The sequence below is a fragment of the Balaenoptera acutorostrata genome, chromosome 1, assembly GCF_949987535.1.
Source record: "Balaenoptera acutorostrata chromosome 1, mBalAcu1.1, whole genome shotgun sequence".
NCBI lineage: Eukaryota > Metazoa > Chordata > Mammalia > Artiodactyla > Balaenopteridae > Balaenoptera > Balaenoptera acutorostrata.
Window position 1 is genome coordinate 183,237,253 of NC_080064.1, and position 21,976 is coordinate 183,259,228.

The following is a 21,976-nucleotide window of genomic DNA, read 5'->3' on the forward strand; positions in this document are numbered from 1 at the left end:
AGAAAAATCATGCTTCTTTTTCAAATGCCTTTTTATTTATTTTTTTTAAATTATAGAATGATTACATGTCTCATTTTCAATTGAATAGACAAATCTCTTTTTTCCTTCCGAGGTGTCTGCAGAATGCTTGGATTTTCTACATCTCAAAGCTCTTTTAATTCACTGCTCACAACCAAATTTACATCTTAATTGCTGAGTTCACATTTAACAATATAGACAGCATAATGCTACTGGTAATTAAGCTTTTACTACCTGCTTTTGTACAGTGTTCTTAGGCACAGTTTTTGCTATGTGAGTTCTCCACTAGAAACTTGTATGCATTTAGACCACAAATAAAAGGCATCAGGCCCATATCTTAGATATGGCTAAATACATGGCAGGGAAATTGCTTTCTTCTGTTGGGGGGACCAAATCATATCTGTCATTTTTATATTCTGAATGTTAATGTGGCTGTTCTAGTTTAGTGTTTTGTTTTTTAAAGGCCTAGAACATTTGAGAGGCTGAAAGACTGAGTTGAGTTCTGATCTAGTAAATTTAACACAGATTGGATATCTCAACTAATTTATTTTGATCTCAAAGATTATACTATTTATATCATGTAGGACTAATATGCAGTAGAGCTGAATTATATCAAAATTTCGGGTCATAAGGTAGCAGTTATCTCTTTGCTATAAATAGCTGGTAGCTATTCCATTGTACATTTGCTAGTATAAAAAATCCTGTATTTAAAAATAGGACTTAAGAAAATTCTTTGTTATATGGAAACTAAAAACAGGCTTATACACTGTTGGAGAAAAAAGACCCTTCTCTTATATTCTCTTTTCTTTAAAAAGCACTTCTGTTTGAAACTAGCCCTTATAATGACCAGACTGTGTGATGATTTACAAAATGTTTCTGGGTTGATTTTTTAAAGCATTCAGCGTGTGTTATATGTAACAGCGTGTGTTATATGTTATAATTATATAAACTGCATTTTATTTGAAAGCTGACGTTTTGGGTAAAAATCATATATACTTGTATATGTCTCCCAGTTTGGAAGCTTGCCTTGAAATAAGTATATGATTAAGAACACTTTTAGTGCACCACTTAGTAATGTTCTCCCCACCAAAAAAAAAAAAAAAAGCAGTCTTTATTTTGTCAAAATGCATTGAGATGGTTTCGATGTACTACTTACCCTACGGCCCTCAGTGTCCCACCCCTGAAACTGGAGCAGCCAATTTGTTCTGCAGTTGTTTACCTTTGTTTTGAAAAGCTATGCATTGTATATCTATAGGTAGAGAGATAGAAGCAGGTAAAGAAATGTTTACACATAGAATTTACATAGCCACTCTCGCAAATTGCATTGAGGCACGCTTTCCTCTTCTGTAGTTGTGTAAAACTGCATTCCACCTCAAAGATGACGATCCCACTTCACATGCCCGAACAATTTAGAAAGCATGTCTTGGATTTTTTTTTTTTTTTTTAATGCCCAGTAGAGATTAGGGAAACAGGCAACGACATGATGACGGATCCATGAGAAAGTACAGCACTAAATAAGAAGGAGCCCCCCTCCCGTGGAATAAAACACAGACTACGGCAGGACAAACTTCATTCTCTACCTTCCGCAGAATCGTTTCCCAAATTAACTGAGAGTCTGCGTGAGTTCTTCTGTGCGAGGCAAAAGAGATCTTAGGTGAGAAACCCAACACACATCCCTCTAGTGCCTAGAGGGTTAAATTAGTTAGGTTTCTTTTCTCGCTTCCCGGAGCGGGGTGGGGAGGGAGGGAGAAAAAAATATAAGAAAAAAAAGAAAAGAAAAAGAAAGAAAGAAAAGGCAGAGCCCAGTATCTACGGGCAGCGTTTCGGTCTCTGGTCCTCGCTCTCTTTTTCTCTCCCGCTCCGTTCCCAGCCCCTTCGCGTCTCTGCACCCTCAGTACCTGCCCGGCTCCGCGGCTCCTCGCAGCCTCCAGTCGCCTCCGTCCTGATTGGGCGGAGACCCCCCAATCGGCTGCGCGCCTGGGCCGGTGGGACTGCATATGTTAAGCTCTACTTCATATTAATAAGCTCCAATCGGGGCTTTAAGTCCTTGATTAGGAGAGTGTGAGAGCTCTGGTCCCAACTGGCTGTGCCTATAGGCTTGTCACCAGGAGAACATTTGTGTTAATTGCGCTCTGCTCTGTCAAGGAAACTTTGATTTATAGCGGGGGTGCGCAAATAATGGTTGCCGGTCGCACATGGATTCGGTAGAACTTTGCCTTCCTGAATCTTTTTCCCTGCACTACGAGGAAGAGTAGGTACCTTTTTCTTTCCTTTTTAAAACTCGTCCTGGGGGTGAGAGTGTGGGGTGAACGGAATGGATCTTGGCGCACGGATTCAGGTAATGCCCTGGGTATGTCGTGCGCACGAGCGCTTGTTTGTGTCTGTCTTGTGCCTTTTGTGTTGAGGGTGATCTCCTAATTCAGTAAGTCGAGAATTGTTCTCTGACTACAATGTTACCTTTGAGGCAAAGCTCAGTGACTGTCAGTAAAACAGCTGGGTGACAGTCACTTCTTATTCAGGTGCTAAGAATAGGCACTTGGCACAAATGCTTAGTGAACTGTTAAAATGCATCTTTTACTAGGACCCATTTTCCCAAGGAAAAATATTTTAAAATACAGGATTCAAACTGATTTATACTATTGAGTGCCTCTTATGTATTTGCAGTTTGACAGATATTTTCAGCTCCCTGTCATTTCTTACCGCGCAGAGTTAGAGGCAGAATTGCACATTTACTAATTCTCCTTCAGAGAACAATTTAAAAACTAGCCCTGTGCAATCTGGGGGCTAGAATAATGTTATTTGCATGGTTAGCATTAAGTCAGCACTTAACTGACAAATCAGTCCATTAAGTAACATGAGATTTTCACACATTATAAATATTTAAGGGGAGGAAAAAAAAAACTAAAGAAGAAGCAGTAGTGACTTTCTAAATTTCCCCTTGAATAGACAATGCTGAGACTGTGGATTTGTTTCATGTATCGTGTCCAGAAAATGCAGAAAAGTACTTTTGTCCTTAGATGCAGTTTAATTGGTACTTATTATTATCTTTATGCACATGGAAATATACATATTTGGATCGCTCGAGGTGGGGGACATGTGAGTAGGGGGTAAAAGGAGTAAATTAGGCATTCTTGTGTAAATGAGTGGGTCATAAACTTAATTTCAACCCACCGTTGAAATATTAGTTTATCACGGGAGCTGTCACTGGTTCCTCTTTCTGTTGAGTCAGTTGTATGGCTTTGCTTTCCCGTTACAGTAATACCAACTGTTATAATTCTGAAAAGAGTGCTCTTGGCAAACGTTTCTCTCTATAGACTGTGAAGAAAATATAAAACTCTCCAGAGGAGAAGGTCGTGCATTATAGGTAGATGTCCACTAGCGGTCCTTAGTGACTGCATATTGCCTTGGTTTGTAATTAAGCAAGAGATGAAAAGTGACTTGCAGTCTCAGTGGCTCCTCGTGCGTGTGAGTGTGAGTGTGTGTGCGCGTGTATGTGTGCATGCTTGCACACATACACACTCACGCAAGGGATATTAGCCGAGGGATGGATTTAGGAAGAACTGAAAGGTTGGAAGGCAGTGCTTGCGTCAGTAGAAAACACTCCAAGGAAGAAACAACCTTAAATTGTTTGGAAATAAAAATGAAAAATAAACAAAGGTAGGACTGCCCACTCAAGTGAAGTTTGAAGGTGAGCGCGCCGGAGGCTGTCCCACTGGAGAATTTCATATGTCTTCATGTCAGGAAGAATGCATTATCCAAGCTCACCCAATTCGGAACTTTCTCTCATAAATAAATAAACAAAACAAACTTTAACCCCCCCACCCCCACCCCCAGGCTTCTTTGTAGTTTCCTTGAATTTAACTTCTTATAGCTAATTTGAATAATTAGTTTAGATAAGCCTCTTAAAGCAGACGCATTTAAATGAAATCAGGACACATGTCCTTTTGGCTTTGGCGCAAGATTCAAACTAGCTTTCTTTTTGGCTCAATTAAAAGTCATCTTTAAAAAATACAGATTTATTGTTTGGATGCAGTTCTGATGGTTACGTGGTTCACCGGACAGACAGAAAGATCTCATGCTTAGTAACGCATCTGCCTCTCTGTCTCAATTAATAAACCACAGAATTTATACATGCTATTAATATTCATAGTAAATGTGCTGGGTTAAACCCCATCACGTGTGAGTATACATTGAAATGAAACCAGAGTTATGCAGTTTCAGAGGAGAATATTGGACAATTTCTGCTTTGGAAGCTGTTAAAAAGATTCGTGCAATTTATTGACCACCATTAGGAGAGCCTAAAATGTTAACCTCTAACTATGTATTTTTTATTTTAGGAAATGTGCTAGCACATTAAAGAGAATAATACTTGAAAGCTTGTTTCACATTTAATAGCAGTAATAACTGATAGCATAAATACATGAAAATAGTATATCTGCTCATTTTGACATATGTGTCAGTCTAATCATTCTAAATGAGTGTGCTCGTCACATGCTTCCCTTTCAACCTCTGATTAAAATGTAACATTGACTACAGGATTATAGAGCGGACTTAATTTTACTGACTGTTTTAACAGTTGTCACAGCTGCTGGAAGAAGGAAAGGCAATTGAAACACTCCAAAACAGGCAAGGCGAGGAGGGAACAGTTCAGTAAATTTCAGCCTGATCATGGAAAGCCAGACATCCAAAATTAAACAGATTTGTGTTTTAAGATTCCTGTTTGGAGCTATGCAAGTTTTATTTTGTAAGGTTTGCTCTTTCTTTTTCAGGGTTTTGCTTCTTTTCTCTGCCTCATCTCTCCCTGCTAAAAGCTAAAAGTAAATTGAAATACAACTATCCAAAAGTAATACTATTATGTCAAAATACATGGGCTAAAAATAGGCAGGAAGGAAAAATGTATGCAATGACAACAACGACAAAAAGCCTAAACCAGAGTGGATGCAATTTTTTTAAAAAGATGGGAGCTTGCCTACATCACTTTAGATGTGATTTTCTTTGAGAACTATGAACAGAGTCTTTAAGTTTATTTTTCTAAGAAGGAATCCTTAAACTCCAGACTTGGAGCTCATATTACTTTTCCTTCCTGTTTCTTCTCTGTAAATCTGTTGAAAACACCTGCAGCCTTAAAGGTAGGGGTTTTCAGATGATTTCTTTGTGAATTGCTGGAAGTGACAACCAGCTGCACTTAGGGGTGAGTGTTCCTAAGCTGTAGAGTCTCGTAACCTTGCCCATCACATCACTAAAGTGAACAGATTAATTCTATTTCTCTAAAAATTAAATAACTACTGTACATATCCCAAACTATATATAGTCAAAATAGCCAGACAGTGTGCATTATGTAACATATGATTTTTCTCCTTGGAGTAAGCAAAACAAGTGTTCTGAGTTAATGGAATCAATGTTGGATGGGAGTGGTGAGTAAGTGCTGGGCACCCCCATGCTTCACTAGCCCTTTGTGTCAGTGTATTTATGTATTACCCTGTACAGATTGGGTGGTAAGTTTAGAAATCCTCCTTTTACAGAAAGGGCTGGAAAACAGCTTCCCATTTCCTGGTCAGAGGCAAGGGTGATGATGTTGGCTGGTTCTTATAGAGATGGGTTTCTCATCTTCATGTGTTTATGGCACTGCTGCTTTATTTACTGAGCCTAGTGTGTTGCAGCGGTAATTAACCCATGTTATTAGCAAAGCCCTTGTGAATATCCATTAATTCTCTTGCATGGATGATCATTTTTCCAGCGTTTTCCCCCCAATACGGTATCATTGTTCTTTTTTCTTTTTTTTAATTCTAAATTGATGGCCTTTGATATATTTATTTGATTTAATCTGACCTGGGATGTATATTGGCCACCTTATAAGAAATGGTATTGTAATTCAGCTTTAAAAAAAATGCTAATAGAAGCCAGAGAAAAGATTTTTTTGCTGTTCTTCTTTTCAAAGCAAAAAAGAAAATAAAGGTTTAAAAGGAAAATAATGCAGGAAATTAGTTTTAACTTCAAATTTTCCAGATCTTAGAATTTATGTTATTTTGTGCCTTTGAAGTCTTTTAATCAGATTTCTACTGAGTTAAGAATACTTTAGGCATTTTTGTAAAATATCGAGCCAGCAGAAATATACTTGTGCTTCTTGTGCTGAAAAAAGATAAGGACCATCTCATTAGCCGGGGCCATACTTTTGCAATTAATTTTAGGTCCGTGGTGCTATTCATCAAAGGGGGCAGGTAACTTCTCTATGAGTTGGTTTAACAATATTTTCACAATACCTCACTCTTGCAAGAACTGCAGACAAAGAAGAGGCCGTTCTTTGGGAAGGTAGGCATAATGCCGAACCTCAAGTCTGTATCACTTGTGAAAAATTCCTCAACATTTGTTTTAGCCTAGTGACTAAACAAAGTATTTCTTTGTTTGACTTCTAAAGTGCTCTTCAGCACTCAATGTTTTGCTTATATTATTTCAAAAAATAAATTAAAATCTGTGCTTATGGTCGATACTTTGTCATACAAGTGGCAATTGATAGCCGTGATTTCTATGACACCAATTAATATCAAATAAACTTTTGAGAATCACCTATCAAGCATTTTGAAATAAGAGGACAGCATCTCACTAGAACTTTTAAGTCATTGCAGCAGATAAGCTATGCTCTGAATTTTGCTTCCTAGCAAATTCATGGAAGAAAGAAACAATACAGTGTTGATCTGGTATAAGTGCATATGAGCTCCGGCCCTAGTCAGCTCTCTGGAGAAAATCTTTGATTACCCTGGCCCAGTTTGTTCAGTTTTTATCTCTTTTACATCCACTGGCCTTGTATTAAATTGTCATTGTCCTAAAGCACATGAGATAGAAATGAATTGCTGTTTTCTACATTCTCTGACAGTGAAATATTTAGGTTCTCTTTCTCCAATCATACTTATGTGTGTATTTGATAGCCCAGGGATGACATCCAGCATCTCTGCCGCTTGACATTTTTTCTTACTGCATTTTGTGTGTTTTGCTGTTGATTATTGTTTTCATAGCCATGTGTATACGGATGCCCATGGTCTATACCATTATAAATAAAGATACACATACGCTACTTTAAAATCCAAAGCAGTCAGAATATACCACACACACGTGTGTGCCTTTGTGTGCATATATAGTATGCATGTGAAATACATATATATACATGGGAAGAGATGTATGTAGAATATAGGTATGCTGTGAGAGTGATCATGTATATTTATATAATAAAGTAGATCTCAAGTATTTTTCTAATCAGTTAGTGTCCAGTTAAATTTGCCATGCATAATTTTAACCTGGAATTAGTATTTCAGGTATTTACCAAGTCTGATTTTCAACTAAATTGGTTTAACTACTATGTAACAGACAGGTAACAGGTCACCTAATACATTAATTTGTTTCTGATTTTATAAATTGTTAATTATTATCATTTTAAAATTCAGTATCTAGAAATCATAAATAATTTGTAAAATAGGAAATAAGCCACTAGTACTAAATACATAATTTAATGGTTTGGGCCCATATCCAAGAAACAGTTTTGAATTAGCTCTTGGCTACACTGTTTTCTTATACAGTTGGGCCTGACAAATATATCTAAATGTAAACATGATAGCTTTTAAATAAATGCAAAATATAAATTTCACTTATCCTCACTACGTAAATGTCATTTTCTTTTTGTTTTTGCTAAAAACACATAAAGAAAATTAATAAGTATTATATCCATATAAAGTACATCATAGATTTCTGAATTTCTGAATTTTATTCTATGAGGTAAGTTTAAAGGTCTGTGATTTTGCTCAGTGAATCTGAATGAGTGTTGAGAGAAACCACTTATCCAAATGCTCTTTCTATTCAAATTCTTGTTCTAATTCATATTTTGTTTAAAGTCCTAGATTCATTTCCTACCTTTATTTGTTTGTAGAGTACTTTAGCAATTTTAATGTTTCTCGTTTTTAAAAAAATCCTGCTGTTTCTTTATGCCAATCCGTCTGCTGAAAGTTAGCTCCTTTATTATCTGAGGGTGTCAAGTGACAGCCTTTTGCCTTTTGAAGGATTTACCTGGCATCTTATTCTTGTTTCAAGTTCATTTTAGACTTCTACTTTCGAAGTCTGGGAAACATAGCTAATAAGAATAATTTCCGTTCAATCATAACAAACACATCCTTCCTCTCTATGTTTTTCTTTACAGAAGTGCCAGATGTTTCTTTTTCTCTGATTTGGACACTATTTCTCAGTATTTTCCAAATGTATTTTCTAATCAATTATACAAAACCATCAGATTGAGAAGGTTTAGATTGTGTGTGTGCTGTGTATGTGTACTATTGCATCCCCCCTTTTAATTTTCAAAAAAATTTTTTGAATGTTTGAAGGGAACTTGCTTTTTATGTTTTGATTTTTCAAATATTTTGCCATTTTAATTGATGGCAATGCATGTATATTTGGAAGATAACTCACTAAGGCAAAGCAATAAAAGAAAAAGTACAGTTTTAAATAAATTGGCTTCTCACGGACCAATTAAAGTCCATTTCAATATACTGGCATAGATCTATATGTGCATTTGAATATTAATACATAGCATGCAACACTAGCCATTAGAAATGCAGCCTCTGGCTACATGGAATTCTTTCACACAATATAATAAATAAAAACCCTGGCTTTTGGCATTTAAAATCTATTAAAAGAGTTGTTTAAAGTGTTCAACTCATGGAGAGCCTACCTAAGATCAGATTACATTGTAAAAAATGAACTTGGAAGCAAATTTATATTTTGATTATCAAAGGCAGTCTCTGTCATATACATTCCTCTGTGCCTTCTCCTCTTGCTTTGAGTGAAACAAAATTGCATATATACTTTTCATCATTTTGATTGGAAGTACACATTATGTATAATATGCTTTGGCAGCAGTTACCTAGCCAAAGAAAACAAATTAATATTAGCCATACTAAGGGCTGTCAGGCATATCACAGACATATCAATTTAACTTTGCTTCCTCGTACACCTCCGCAAACAGCTGCTTAAGATGGTACTAAATAAAAGGGAAGCTACCCAATAAATTCTCATATTGTATTAGAGATTGATGGCTAGTAGAAGTGCAATGAAAACCAGCGTGTTTGCTTACTTCTCTTTAAAACTCTAACTGTGGGAATACAGAAAGCGTAGACGATAATGAGTTTTGTTAAAAAAAAAAAAAAGAGTATAACTGAAGCTTGTTCACATCTTTTTACGGTCTTGGAAGTAATGGGATAATAATGGGATTTACTTTTTTAAAAAGTCTGAAGTGGGGAGCCTCGGTTGCTCTTATGTGTGATGTATATAAAGACTTTAACAAGTGGAGAGTCTGAAGCAGCAGCCTTGCCAGTCCGCTGGAAACAAGGGACATTTCTTCTTTGTTGCACTTTGCATACATTTTCTGAGAAAGAAAAAAAAAAAATCTTGTTCTTTCTTTTTATCTGGCTTATTCAATAGGCAAAAAAAAAAAAAAAATGAAATTTAAAAAAGTAAATCAAGAACTTAGGCACAGAAAATAGGCAGAAGCATACTGAATTCTTTTTTTCTCTTCCATGATCAGGATGGTATCTTTGTATGTGATAATTCCTTTTTCATCTGCTCTAGGAAGATTTGACTCATTGAAAATGCTTTTGAGAATTTAAACAAAGGACTCGTTAAATAAATAACATTTACTTTCTTTTTAATACAATATGAGTAAAAATGTTTGAAAAGGTGTCCTTTTCAAGGCAGCTAAAATGTTGTTACAGTTCATACTTATAAGAATTTCTTTTGCTTTGAAAAGAATATCTAAAATTATGTTCAGAGTGAGCAAAAATAGTGAGTCATATAAAAAATTATAGAGACTAAGGTACTTAAGAGAAAAATTCAAATGTGAGGTTGTTCAATCAATGGCCCTTTGCCCTCCATAATTCCAAATTATTGTAGTACTTTCACTTCTCCAAAAACGTAAGATGGCCATGTTAAATTGTATTCATTTTTCCATAAATGAAAGAATACTCTAACAATGCTTTCTTCACAGCCATTAATCTATTAAAACAGATCAGATATTTTGAGGAAGAATATCATACCCATAACCAACTATTCATGGCCAAAGAAGGGGAAAGATGTATATGAGAAAGTGATTGTATACAGTTGGTTCTGGGTCCTATGAAATGACAGAAGCATCCCTTTTATCCACAGACTTAAATGAGACCTGCCTCATCAGTCATGGGATCATAGTGTCACAGATGGAAAGGCAACCATCAGCTGAATTGTACTGAACTGCACACTTGGCTAATTCATCTTATTGCCCTCCTCATCTAAGGAAAGGCTCATTCTGTTCTTGGAGTCTAGACAGAATCAGGAGTTGGGCTCAGGTGGGAGCGTGTGGCTGCCGTTTTCTGTTCTCTCTTAGCCATTCAGCAAAGGGAGGTGAGGAACAAATGTGCAATTTATGCACAGAAGCCCAAGCAGAGATTCTTTCCTAGGGTCAGGAATTTATTATTCAGTTGTTGAAGTAAAGTTCATATTTCTCTTATGTTCGAGAAATATCACTGTTGTCTTTCATGCTCCAAAGAGCTACCCAGAAACGATTAGGGATGTCTCTCAATTTGTATGAACCATGAACTAGGGTAAGCATTTTGTACCAGATAGAAATGGAGAGCAGATCATCCACTTATGTTAGTCTGGAGGGTGATTCTTTTTTCATACCTTTATATGGAACTGTTCAGTGGGTTAAGTCTGAAGAATGAGAAAAATGATGAGGTTGAACACTCAAATTGTATTTTTGTATTTTTTAATTTCCTTATAGTGAACAAAACTTTAATGTCTAGAGCATTTATGAGGGTTTTAATGATTGGAAAATCTATCCTGAGAATGTGGTCACCATATGTTACAGCCTTGCTTTCTGTCTTGTCTTCAGTGTATGGGGTAAGTTCGATGATACTGTCTGTTGTCTTACTTTGCTTACGTTATAGAACCTCTCTGCCCCACACTGAAATAACCTGAAATATGAGGAAGTGCCCGTTCAGTTCTTAAAAACTTTCCTGAACCCCCTCCATCCCAGCAGCGTTTTCTTTTAAAATTGCTGTTTTTCTATTCATCTGTTTTGCTAAAGGATCATTTACTTTAGTGAAAGGTAAGTGCATGATATTCATGCCGATTTGCATACACAGTACGCTTTATTCCCCCAACCCACCCCGAATTCCAAAGAGATTGCCTTCAACTTTTCGTATTTGTTTTTCTTTCGTCTCTGTTTGTCGTGCATTCTAGTTGAGTGCTTTTATAGTGTTTTCTTGATTGTTGTCAGTTTGGGGTACTGCTACTGACATTTTTGTTAAGTTAATGTCACAGCAGAAAAACCTATGGCAAACTGGAATCTGGCCACAGCGCGCGGAAGATACAACTTCTGTTTGATTGTGTGTAAATACAGTTAGTTAGTTGGGGGTTTATCAGATAGCTTGGCAGAAAGAGAGAGGAGCCGTAGAAACTGTTTTCAGTAACTGTGCTGTTCATACACCTGATAAGATGGAGAGAGCTTTTCGAAATGCTGATAGGCTTTGAATAAGAAAAGGATAATCACTTCTACTAGCACCAGCTTATCGGGAATGAAGTAAAATGCCAACACTTTTACATTAGCGAAAGTAAATGTTCTAGACACTCTGTGCCTTTTTTCCTTCAAGTTAAATAGTAGGGGTGCTTTTGAGTGTGCTATAATGAATAGAAGGATTTATTACCTGGACGAAATTACAGGTGAATCTGTTGATAAAGGAACCCTCAGCATCAACAGCAGCTTCTCTGATAAGCAGGTGCATCTATGTGTACGTTCTCTGGAGAAATTAAGTATTTCTTTTTCCACTCCAATTCCATTAACCATCATTTCTGATATTCGAAGATGCAGTTATGTCCTGTGCCAATCGAGTCTCCTTGTTTACCAGCAGATGGGTGACAGGCATTTGAAACTTAGCTTATCAGACTTGGAAAATGCTGGTGTGACCTACTATGTAAGTTGGGGCATCTTTACGTTTCTATCACTTGTGCTGAAGCAGCCAACTCCTATACAAGAAATCTTACTTTTTTTCCCCAGAAATGGAATGAGATTCAGTATAAATTTAGGATAGGTTAATGAGAAGATAAATGCATTTGGCCAAATAGTTGTCCATTTTAAAGCACCTCCCCTTAAAAAAGAGAGTTACTGGTTTTGCGCTTCAGTATAAACCATGAACTTTCCCTGGCTTTCCCCTTTTCTCTTCTTTGTAATTTGATGCCTACAAATAATTTGGTGTATTCAGATTTGATAAATGATAGTGCAAGAGCAGATTGATTGATTTTGGATTACTATTGATTAGTCTCCATGAGATCACTATGACACACTCGAATCAATAGTATTCGATTAAGCAAGGCACCACCGTTCTATACATCCAGCAGCGGTGGGGAATCCAGGAACAGAATGTTCACAAGCTGATAAATTGACAAAGCATTCAGCTTTAACTAGCCCTTTGTTCAGCACTAGTTCCTTAAACTATATTTCATTGGAAAGTTCGTTTTTGCAACTCTGGGCCTTTCTGTGCAAAAAAGGTCATCCATTTAAGGTTTATTAAATTTTAACTCAAAACAACTGGGCTCCATTTAGATGTAAAATAATTTAAGTACTTACTGCAGGCAACCTTCATGCTTTTGAGCCGTCGCTCAGAAGGTTTCATTCTTTTACGAAGATGTCAATTGTCAACATAAAAATGCATCACTGGCAATGTAATGGTTTAAGATTCAAACTGAAATGAAAATTCCTGCCCGAGGAAAGCACTATCCTCCAACTAAGGTGGTCTTCACTTTCTTCAGAAGTGGGCAAACTTAGGAGCTGCACTGGGAGGCCGCGGCAGGTAGCACACCTTGATCAATTGCACAGCCGAGGCTCCTTTTTTCCCCGTCTTATCGGAGGGTATTCATCCCATCGCCAATACTACATGCAAAACATTAAATATCCTCTGATCTGAGAGCTGCTACTGCTGCTGATACACTGAAATCTTTCTGTCCTGAGCAAACTTACAAAGTCGCTGGGGGAAGAAAAGATCATCCATGATTCAAGTCCTTTAGCGAAGGACCTCAAGGATGAGATCTTCCATCCTATTCCATCAGTGTGTAGTCTTGGTCCGTGGGATGAAGCATTTACTCTTTTGTTATATGGGATTACCAAGTTGCTTCTCAAAAAGGCAAGCCTTAGAGCGAACACTCCATTGAATGAGTGGATGGTCTAACGTGCAAAGCTTGATTTTCAGTGAAATTTTGACAGCTAGGGCTTGTGTACCCCAAATCTTAACAGGTTCAAGTCTTGAAATATACTTCAATAAATTTTCTCATTTTGATAGTGGGTTTGAAAAAAACCCAAAATGAATCTGAGGTGGCTTTCTGAGGGAACATGAGGAGGAAAGTCAAGTTTGGAGTTACGAAATTCCCCGACAAAACTTCAGGCTTTTTTGCATGAAAGTGAGATACTAGTATTCTAATTAAATTAGGCTGAGCCACATGAAATGACCATTTTTCTAGGTCAAGGAATGGTCAAATATCAGCAATTTTGTGTGATTCCACATAGTAATTGAATTTATTCCTATACTGTCCATATCCCATAAACAAATCGAAAGCAAAAACTATATTTTTAATTTTAGGATGGGCTGTGTCCGATCATGAAAGACACATGAATTCTGTCTGCAATCATAGCAAGTATATTACAGTATCATTTTTTGACGACGACTCTTTTCTCTAACGCCAGTAGAGAGTTCCCAAGAACACAGTCTCACGCACACTGGAAAAGTGTGCGTTTATGTGGCTTCTCACCTGTGGTAGCCAAGCTGCTTCTGAGCAGCCCTGTAAATTTCTCACCTGCCGAGGAAGAGTACGGCACATGCAAGTGAGTCAGGCTTCGCGAGGACTGACCCTCCAAAACAGCACGTTGCTCAGGGTAAATAGTTGGAAAGCGATTTGGGAAGAAGATGCCAACACCTCAACTATGGCATCCCCACATCCATCCATTAACAGAACGTTAGTTGGCTAGTTAGCGCTTTGCGTGCTTCCCCCCCCCCCCCCCCAGAGAAGTATTAAAACTGTGCTCCATTAAATTTATGCACCGTTGTGGGTTAGGCAGATGTGCAGCTCCCCGAGTGTCGGCAGTGGAGCCCTTGATGCTTTATTGGCTGTGTGCAGGCAGGAAAGGTGCTTCAGGAGATGTAGTAAAATGATCCCAGAGTCTTCATTTGACCCCCCAGATGTGCAGCTCCTCTTGGAGCCACCCTGTGCTGGCCAGTAGGAGCTCTCGGTGCCCACCAGCGGGAAGAACCCGGCTCCCAGAAAGGAAGGAAATTGACTCTTTAGGTGGGAGGGAGGGGCTCCGGGGCCACCGCTGGCAATGTCAGCAGAAAGTTCATCTTGACTTAGGGTCGCATCAGGACCGGGTAAGTTTTTCTCGCTCTGGGTAAGCATATGACAGCTTACATCTTGTTTCCGAGAGAGGGAGGGTGGGTATCGTTTACTGGAACTTGATGGAGCGAATGCCTCTGACTGGTCCCACTGTCAGTCTTGGAGTTTTCCCTTAGTGGTGCATTTCCCCCCTGTCTGTGTCACTGAATTTGATTTATCGCGGGTACTAAGATCAAAAAAGAATTCATTCCTTTTGATGTGTGCTATTAGGCACATGCAGTGCAGGATGGGGAGGGAGCAGAGCCGTCTTAGCATACAAGTCACTGTCTTGGTCACCCGGTGGCCACTGATGGCAGAATATATATTTTCTATCTCTGTTCATTTTGGATGTAGAATTCTATGACTAGAGAGGTGAGCTATAGGATATTTTAAATTAATAATGAGGTTTGTTTCACATACAGATTCTTTTGGTAAGGACACAAAGAGTGGCTAGCATGCACATCTGACTCTAGCAATCCTTTTTCCTTTTTCTTTCTTTCTTTCTTTTTTTTTTTTTTTTTTACTGTATTGGCATTCATTTTACCAAAAGACATAAAAAGCCAAGGAATATAAATAAGCCAATGGGGTTCAGGCTTTCAAAAAAGACCAGTTGGTTGCATTTACTGTTGGGTGGGAAATTTGGGACATCGGAGGCTTGTCTGCAAATGAGAGGAGAGATTTTGGTGGGGTCTGCTTCTCCTGTATTCACGACTCTGATCAGGCTTTGTTTCCAGCTCTGTCCAGTAGCTTTTGTCCGGCTTCTCAGTTTAGTGGGATTTGTCTGAGCAGCGTGAGCCCCGACCCATCAGCAGGCTGCTAGTCAGCGGCAGGTGTGAACAACATAAAACAGGATTAACGCTGAACCAGAGTGTGGACTAAAAACAGAACCCCTGCCTTGCTTTGAAAAAGGACGGCAGGACTGGAAGATAGAAGCCACTCTGGTCCTGTCCACTCTTTGTTTGCTAAACAGTGTTCAAGGGCTATGCAAATACTTCTGTTTAGGTGCCCAGGAGGCGTGCTAGGGATCTGTGCTCATTCTCTCTCTCACTCTCTCTCTCTCTCTCTCTCTCTCTCTCTGTTTTTAAACTGTAAATGCAAAACTTATGTCGACACTTCTTCTCAGACTTTCAGAGCAGAGCAAAAGTGGTCTGGGGAAATCTTGAACCAGGATTACAGGTGAATTTTGCAAACATACTGTCTTGACTTCAAATTTAAAGTCGATAGTCATTCAGGGTGCTGTGTTTCCCACCTCTTAAGAATATTGTTGGTTGGTTTATTCTAAGATATTTTTTGTGTTTAATTATGTGACTCAATGTATACTTTCACCTAGGTAGGTAAACCACAAATAAATAAAATAAGTAATTTCATTAGAGATCATAACCACAACACCCCCAATTTTTTTTTTTTTTTTTTCAGTCAGCACTACCTACATAGTGGCAAGAAAGCTGGCAAAAAAAAGATCATAGTTAACATAGGGGACTGCATGAGTTTAACCAGTTGGGCATTGCATTGAATTTATGGCATTTGAATCACTTTGTCGATATTTCGTTTAGGAAAGAGAAAGGTCACCTATAAATATGTTTTTCTTTAAATTATGCTAATTCTAGTATATACTGTATATCAGGCTAAAATTTAGATATCTATGTTTTCTCTATTAGGTTTAGACTAACTTGCATTTTGCAACTTTAAGATAGTCACATCCAGAAAGGCATCTGAAATAAAGGAAATAACAATTAAATCAGTTACAGAAATTGTATTACACACACACACACACACACATACATACAAATACAGACACACACAGGTACTGACTCTTCTTTAAACACAGGAAAAGCAAATGTTTTTTGCATATGTATATAATAGTATGACACTAATTTCTGATACTCCAAAAGTATGTTCAAATATAGATATTTATATAAGGTGGATCTGTTTGAGAATATTATATAGACTTTCTAAAAGAATAATTTTGCAATGTCAGAAATCAAAATTTTAATTATCATTCATTTTCAGCAGCATCTTATACCATACATTACCGTATTGTCTTTTATATCCAGGGCTTAAACTGTAATTACCCACTCATTCCTTCACCCTTTGCTTATACTTACTCTTCTTTAATTTTTTAAATGGCGGTTATTTTTTAGCTGAGACTTTGCTACTACTTTTATTTTAGAAGTAATCTTGCCTGCCAGTTTAACTGTGGCAATCTGAACACACATCTACATCATTATAAAATATATAAATGCTAAATATTATATTTAATTTTACAGTTACTATCTTTAAATGTTAATTTATTACCATTTGCCTTTTCATGTGTTTCTAAGAAATGTCCAGTCCCTTCTGTTTAGTATTATTAAGTACCTTTGGTTATGTACATTAATTAGGTTGTGGGCAAATAGCTTAATGAGAGTTAATGAAATTGAGTTTAGAAGATACCAATTTAAAATTGATTTTTGAAGTGAATTTTTTATAACCAACTCTCTGGCATCCAATTGATTACTTATAGTAACTTCTCACGTTGCATCAAAATGATTACATGCATTCCTTTGCAATTTTTTAAATCATTAAAGTAATCAATATTTAGTGCATTAAACTGCATTTTCTTGATCATTCATTGCAAAATATTTGACTATGTGCAGGCCCTGTCCTGGGCACGAAGATCCTGAAATAAATGATAAAAATATAAAATGATCTTGAGTGCATTAAAAAAACACTCTAAAATGGGACTTTATATACTTAAGTTTTCAATTTATACTTGGGTCAATCTTCAGAAAATGATTTCAGGAATTTAGGTAGCAGAGGTTTTACATAAAACTTAAGCAAGTTGGAGCTTCCATTCTGATTTTCTGATTTTCTGATTTGGGCCTTCTAGAGCTGACAGGAAGTTAGCCCCCAAGAACACAATTAGAAATGGTACATTTAGATCCTAAATATTGCAAAAGTGTGATTGGGGGTCTTAGAGCAGTCAAGTCTGGTCCTGCCTGCTTCCTTGTGAAGCCTTTGAAGATTTGATCCCGAAAGTTGCCATTACATCTTAAAATGCTCTAAATGACTTGTGTGTGGTTTGTTTCTTAGACTGGAAGTGAAAGGGGGAAAATGCTTTAAAAGATCAGGTAAGAAAAGATATTTCCGAGGTCATAGGAAAAGGAAGGGGGATGTATCTGAACTCTAGAAGGTTTGTGTAGTTTGACTTTGAGGGAAAGGTGTGCATTAGTAAATTCATTCTAATCAAAGTAAATGACTATTGAAAGGTAATTTTTCTAAGGAAACCTTGCCCTTAATCTCGAGATAATCTCACAGCTACTGTCTTTGTCCAACAGTCCTGCAAAACTACCCAGTGCTGTTCCCCAAAGCCTGGGATTTCAATTTGCCCGAGGACTCGATGATGGAATTCAAAGCAGTTTTCTGTCTTTGCAGCCTCTTTTCAGTGAATGCATTTTATTCAAGTGTTTTATTTATTTATTTTTTGGAAGATACAGCTTGGTTTGCTTCAGGTCATTAAAATGATTCTCTGTCGCAGTTTTGGATGTTTATAATTAGATGATTAGTGAAGTTAGGTAATAAGATTTATACTGGCATCAGTTAAGTTTATAGAAAGATTAAAATCATGGTGTCATGGTACCATTACCAATCTGAATATGCCAGAAATAACTCAGGAGAATTTTTGTCAAGTGTTTATACTCAATTAAAATTTATACGACATGTTACCGAGTGATCGTCTCATGATAGCTTGGCACCATGAGGTTGCAAACTTCCAATTTCAAGTGATATGCATGGCAATTTTTGTCTTCCAGTCCTATAGAATTACGAACTTTGGAAGGGAAATGCTGCGCTTTTTGGAAATGACACTAGAAATATGAGACAAAGAACTGTCTCAAACTTGGGCACAGCTGATATTTTCTGCAACACTGAAAAGCTAGAAAAATACAGTTTTTCTCTCCACTCACTAGATGCAAAGGGCAGCTTACCTTGATACAAATGCATTGCAGACATGAGCTGAATCATCTCACCTGTGTTTTCCCTTCATTTGTGTTTTTTGCAAAGTGTCTATGAGACTACATTTCTCCCTCCTAGTTTTCCTGACTTTTCCGGTATCCATCCCCTTGAATCCTCTTTTCTTCACTTACTATTAAGCCGAGGTGGAATTTTCAAACGGATGCGTCCTTCTTTATGCATAGGGCCAAAAGGCACTGTGAAACCTTCACCATGGTCTTCGAAAACCCACTAACAAAGCAACAGCGTAAAGAATCCGGGGTTGCTGGAGGTGGAGGGGCAGGGAGGAGGAGGGCAGCTGGTAATTTACGGTTCCTCTAGGAATGCTTGTAGAGGGTTTGCCAGTGCCCCACTTCCACCCCACCCCCAAACTGCACTCCTGCTCAGTGTTCAGATGATGATAATGTACCTGGAAAGAAAGGCGGCCCGTGCCGAAGCAAGCAGCATCAGACAGGGCGTCCTGCCAACTGCCTCACCTGCTGCATCCATGGGTCCATCTGGTGACTGCAGTAGCTCATTGTAGGCCTCTTCCGAGGAACATTCGGGCTGAAAAGCAGGCAGTGTGAATTATTTAGGTAGCTAGTGTAAATCCACAGAGGGAAAGGAGAGGAGGAGCAGGGGAAGAATCTGCGAGAACCTCAAGCTCCCTTAGCCCTGGGTGCTTTGGAATGCTCAAAGGAACGCAGAAAAGCATTTGATTTGCATAGACATAGAGATGTATAGATCATCGTGCAGATGACAAACCCATGAGTTTTATCTAGATTTAGATTAGCAGTGCGCAGCCTGTTTTGCACTGAAAATATGGCCAGCTTCGGGTAGGGAACCTTTGGGGACTTTTCAGGATAAGTGAAACTGATGAAATGTAATATTTTTAGGCATTGATTTAACAGAAATAAAACAACTCTGTCCTTTCTGAAACTGTTGATTTTGTTTGTGGCGGGTGGGGGCAGGCGGGGATAATGCATTTGACTTTTTAGTGAATTGCGATTTATACATACTGGGTTCTTTTTTTTCTACTAGATAAAAACAAGTAGAAAAAAATGTTAGGTTAATTTTATTTGTATAGGTGGCCAGTCAAAAATATTTTGGTTAGTTGTTGTATACCAAACCCTGTTATGGAATTCAACATATCCATTAATATATCCTAAATATGCAATGAAAGCCCTCAATCGTAGGAATCTTTGTAGGACTTTGTGTGTTTTGGGTCTAGATAAACCTTATGGACAGGCATGTCCTCTAGGAATTACCTGATGAATGCAAAAACTAAATACTTAAAGAAATTGTAAACTGGACTTAAATAAACCATTTATACTGAAATAAGGAAAGTTTTAACAAAATGGTTTTAAAAGACTTCCTGGTATCTAACAAGATAAATTTACCAGGCTGAAATTGTCATTGAAATCTAGGAAGAGCTAGTCTATATGAAAATGATTTCTAAATTCTAAGTGAAGGTTTAGAACTATGAATGTCATTAGTAGTATGGAGACTGAAACAAACTGTTCCTGTTTTCTTTCCTGAGAATCATTTAGGGGGTAATATAATTTGGGGGTAGGGGGTAGGAGCTTCATTTAAATTAATTTATGATTTTTTTATGCACTCCCCTCATTTTTACTGTATAGATTCTTACAGATACATGGATAATGTTACATATTACATCTAACCTCTTTATGTTTTAATGGACAAGCTTATGATAGAGCCATGAAAAAAAACAATGTGTTTGTGAATCATTCCCCTGGTTGTATCTGTCCAGAAAGGCATGTGGTGTTTGTGTTCTAGAATAGACTACATTCTTTAGGGTTTCTTTACTCCATCCCACTTGACTCAATTCAGTTGCAAAGTAAATTTAATGGAGCTGTTTTTTTGAGCCAGTAAAGCTCTAGCCTTCACTTAAATAAGCAATGTCTATTTGGAGGGAAATATGCATGAAAATGAAACATACTGCTAATTCAAAATATAAGCAGCAGCCCAATTCATAGTTGTTCAAATAAAACACTTTTTATTTCAAGGAAATGTATTTATAACCAGTCACTTTCCAAAAAGTATTTGAGATGATTCCTTTTTATCTGCATTTGAATCCATTTTCCAGGGCCAGATAAAATGAGCTATTTGTCGTAAGCCAAGTAACTCCATAAAATTTAAAGGCATTAAATAAAATTCAGGAGCGTTAGAGCATACCTGGTTTGTCCTCTCCCCTAATCTTTCTTCTTCTGCGCCGCAGTTCTTCCTCTCACATCCCAGCTCTCTCTCTCCCCAGCCCCACACTGAACAATACAACATTCACCCCCAGCTTTGCATCATACCATTATAGAAATAAAGCCCTCGCCCCAAGATTATATTTTCCCAGAATTTGTAACTTTTTAAATTATCTTTTCCTGGAAGTAATCTATTGCTCCTGGAGTTACTTAGATACTGTTGGCTGATGATTGAATGCCTACTCTTTTGACAGGCAAAGAAGGACAAAGTTAAGAGAGACATGAATTAATTAGAAATAACATGTACATGGTGATGGCAATGGTTTAACTACAAGAACAGGAGTTGACACAGTGTTTAATTGGCAACTTCAGGGAACGCTTATAGATATTTTAGGCTCCATCAATGTACAAAGTAATGAAATGTTTTAGAAAAAAATTTAAATATCTATACAAGAACACAGGCTTTTTACATATTACCTTAATTGCTTTTATTCACCCTGACTGCCTGTTTGTTTGTTAAGTTTTGTTCTTATTTAAGACTTAAGGCATGAGGCTTCCTGAGCATGTTTTATCTCCTTTTGTATTCTGAGGTTCGGGTGTTAGAACATCTCTGATCTAATCTGGACAGGGCCAGCTTTATATTATCTTTGAGTAATTTACATTCATATGATTTCATCAGATCATGTACCTGTGTCAGCTTTGCCTGGGATATGTAATAACTTACTTTTCTTAAGATCATGAAAAAATGTATACTTATTTTGATAGGAAGAGTTTAGAGTATGCTTATTTCCATAAAATGTCAATGGAAGCTTAGTAAATGAACATGTACTTGCTCTAAACATCTCTTTTTAGCATTTTACAGATGTATTCTTTCATCTTCTCTCAGAAAATCCATAATCTGGATGTTAATTTTATTTTTATTTGATTGGCATCTTCACTGAAGGTGTTATTTAAAGACATGAGCATCAACTGTTAAAGAAATCTTATGTGCCCAAATATTTGTCAGGAAATTTAAAAGAGAAATTTCATAATTTGTCAAGGAACTACCCAGAAGGAAATTAATTAGTGTTATTACTACTTTCTTTTTAAGAATGCTGACTTTGTAATTATGTAGTCAATTGGTAAGTCTAATGATTTAATTAGAACCAAAAAATAAATAAATGTTAATAAAAGGCTTTGTGTAACACATTATGTATTTCAAAAGTAAATCTCCTTTTAGTGGTTATCCTTGAAATTTGCTATTGACAGTTTCGTCAAATCAGCTATAGTTACGGAACGCTTAGCTGCTTTAAGTGTTGCCCTCTGATAGCAGTTATGGTGTTATTATATGGGATTATATGGGATAA

General features: G+C 37.2%; 1 protein-coding gene across 2 annotated transcripts in view; it reads left to right on the top strand.

Annotated features, from left to right (window-relative positions):
• The window catches only part of ESRRG (estrogen related receptor gamma), a 435,178-nt gene that overhangs the window by 220,503 nt on the left and 192,699 nt on the right, over positions 1-21,976 (top strand). Inside the window, exon 1 of one of the 2 annotated variants that reach the window (XM_057544241.1) lies at positions 1,781-2,269. The exons of the other annotated variant lie outside the window; for it this stretch is intronic. Coding sequence (XP_057400224.1) covers positions 2,214-2,269 — 56 coding nt within the window. The 5' untranslated portion in view covers positions 1,781-2,213. Of the gene's footprint in view, positions 1-1,780; positions 2,270-21,976 lie in introns of those variants that run through there. 2 annotated transcript variants of the gene reach the window in all.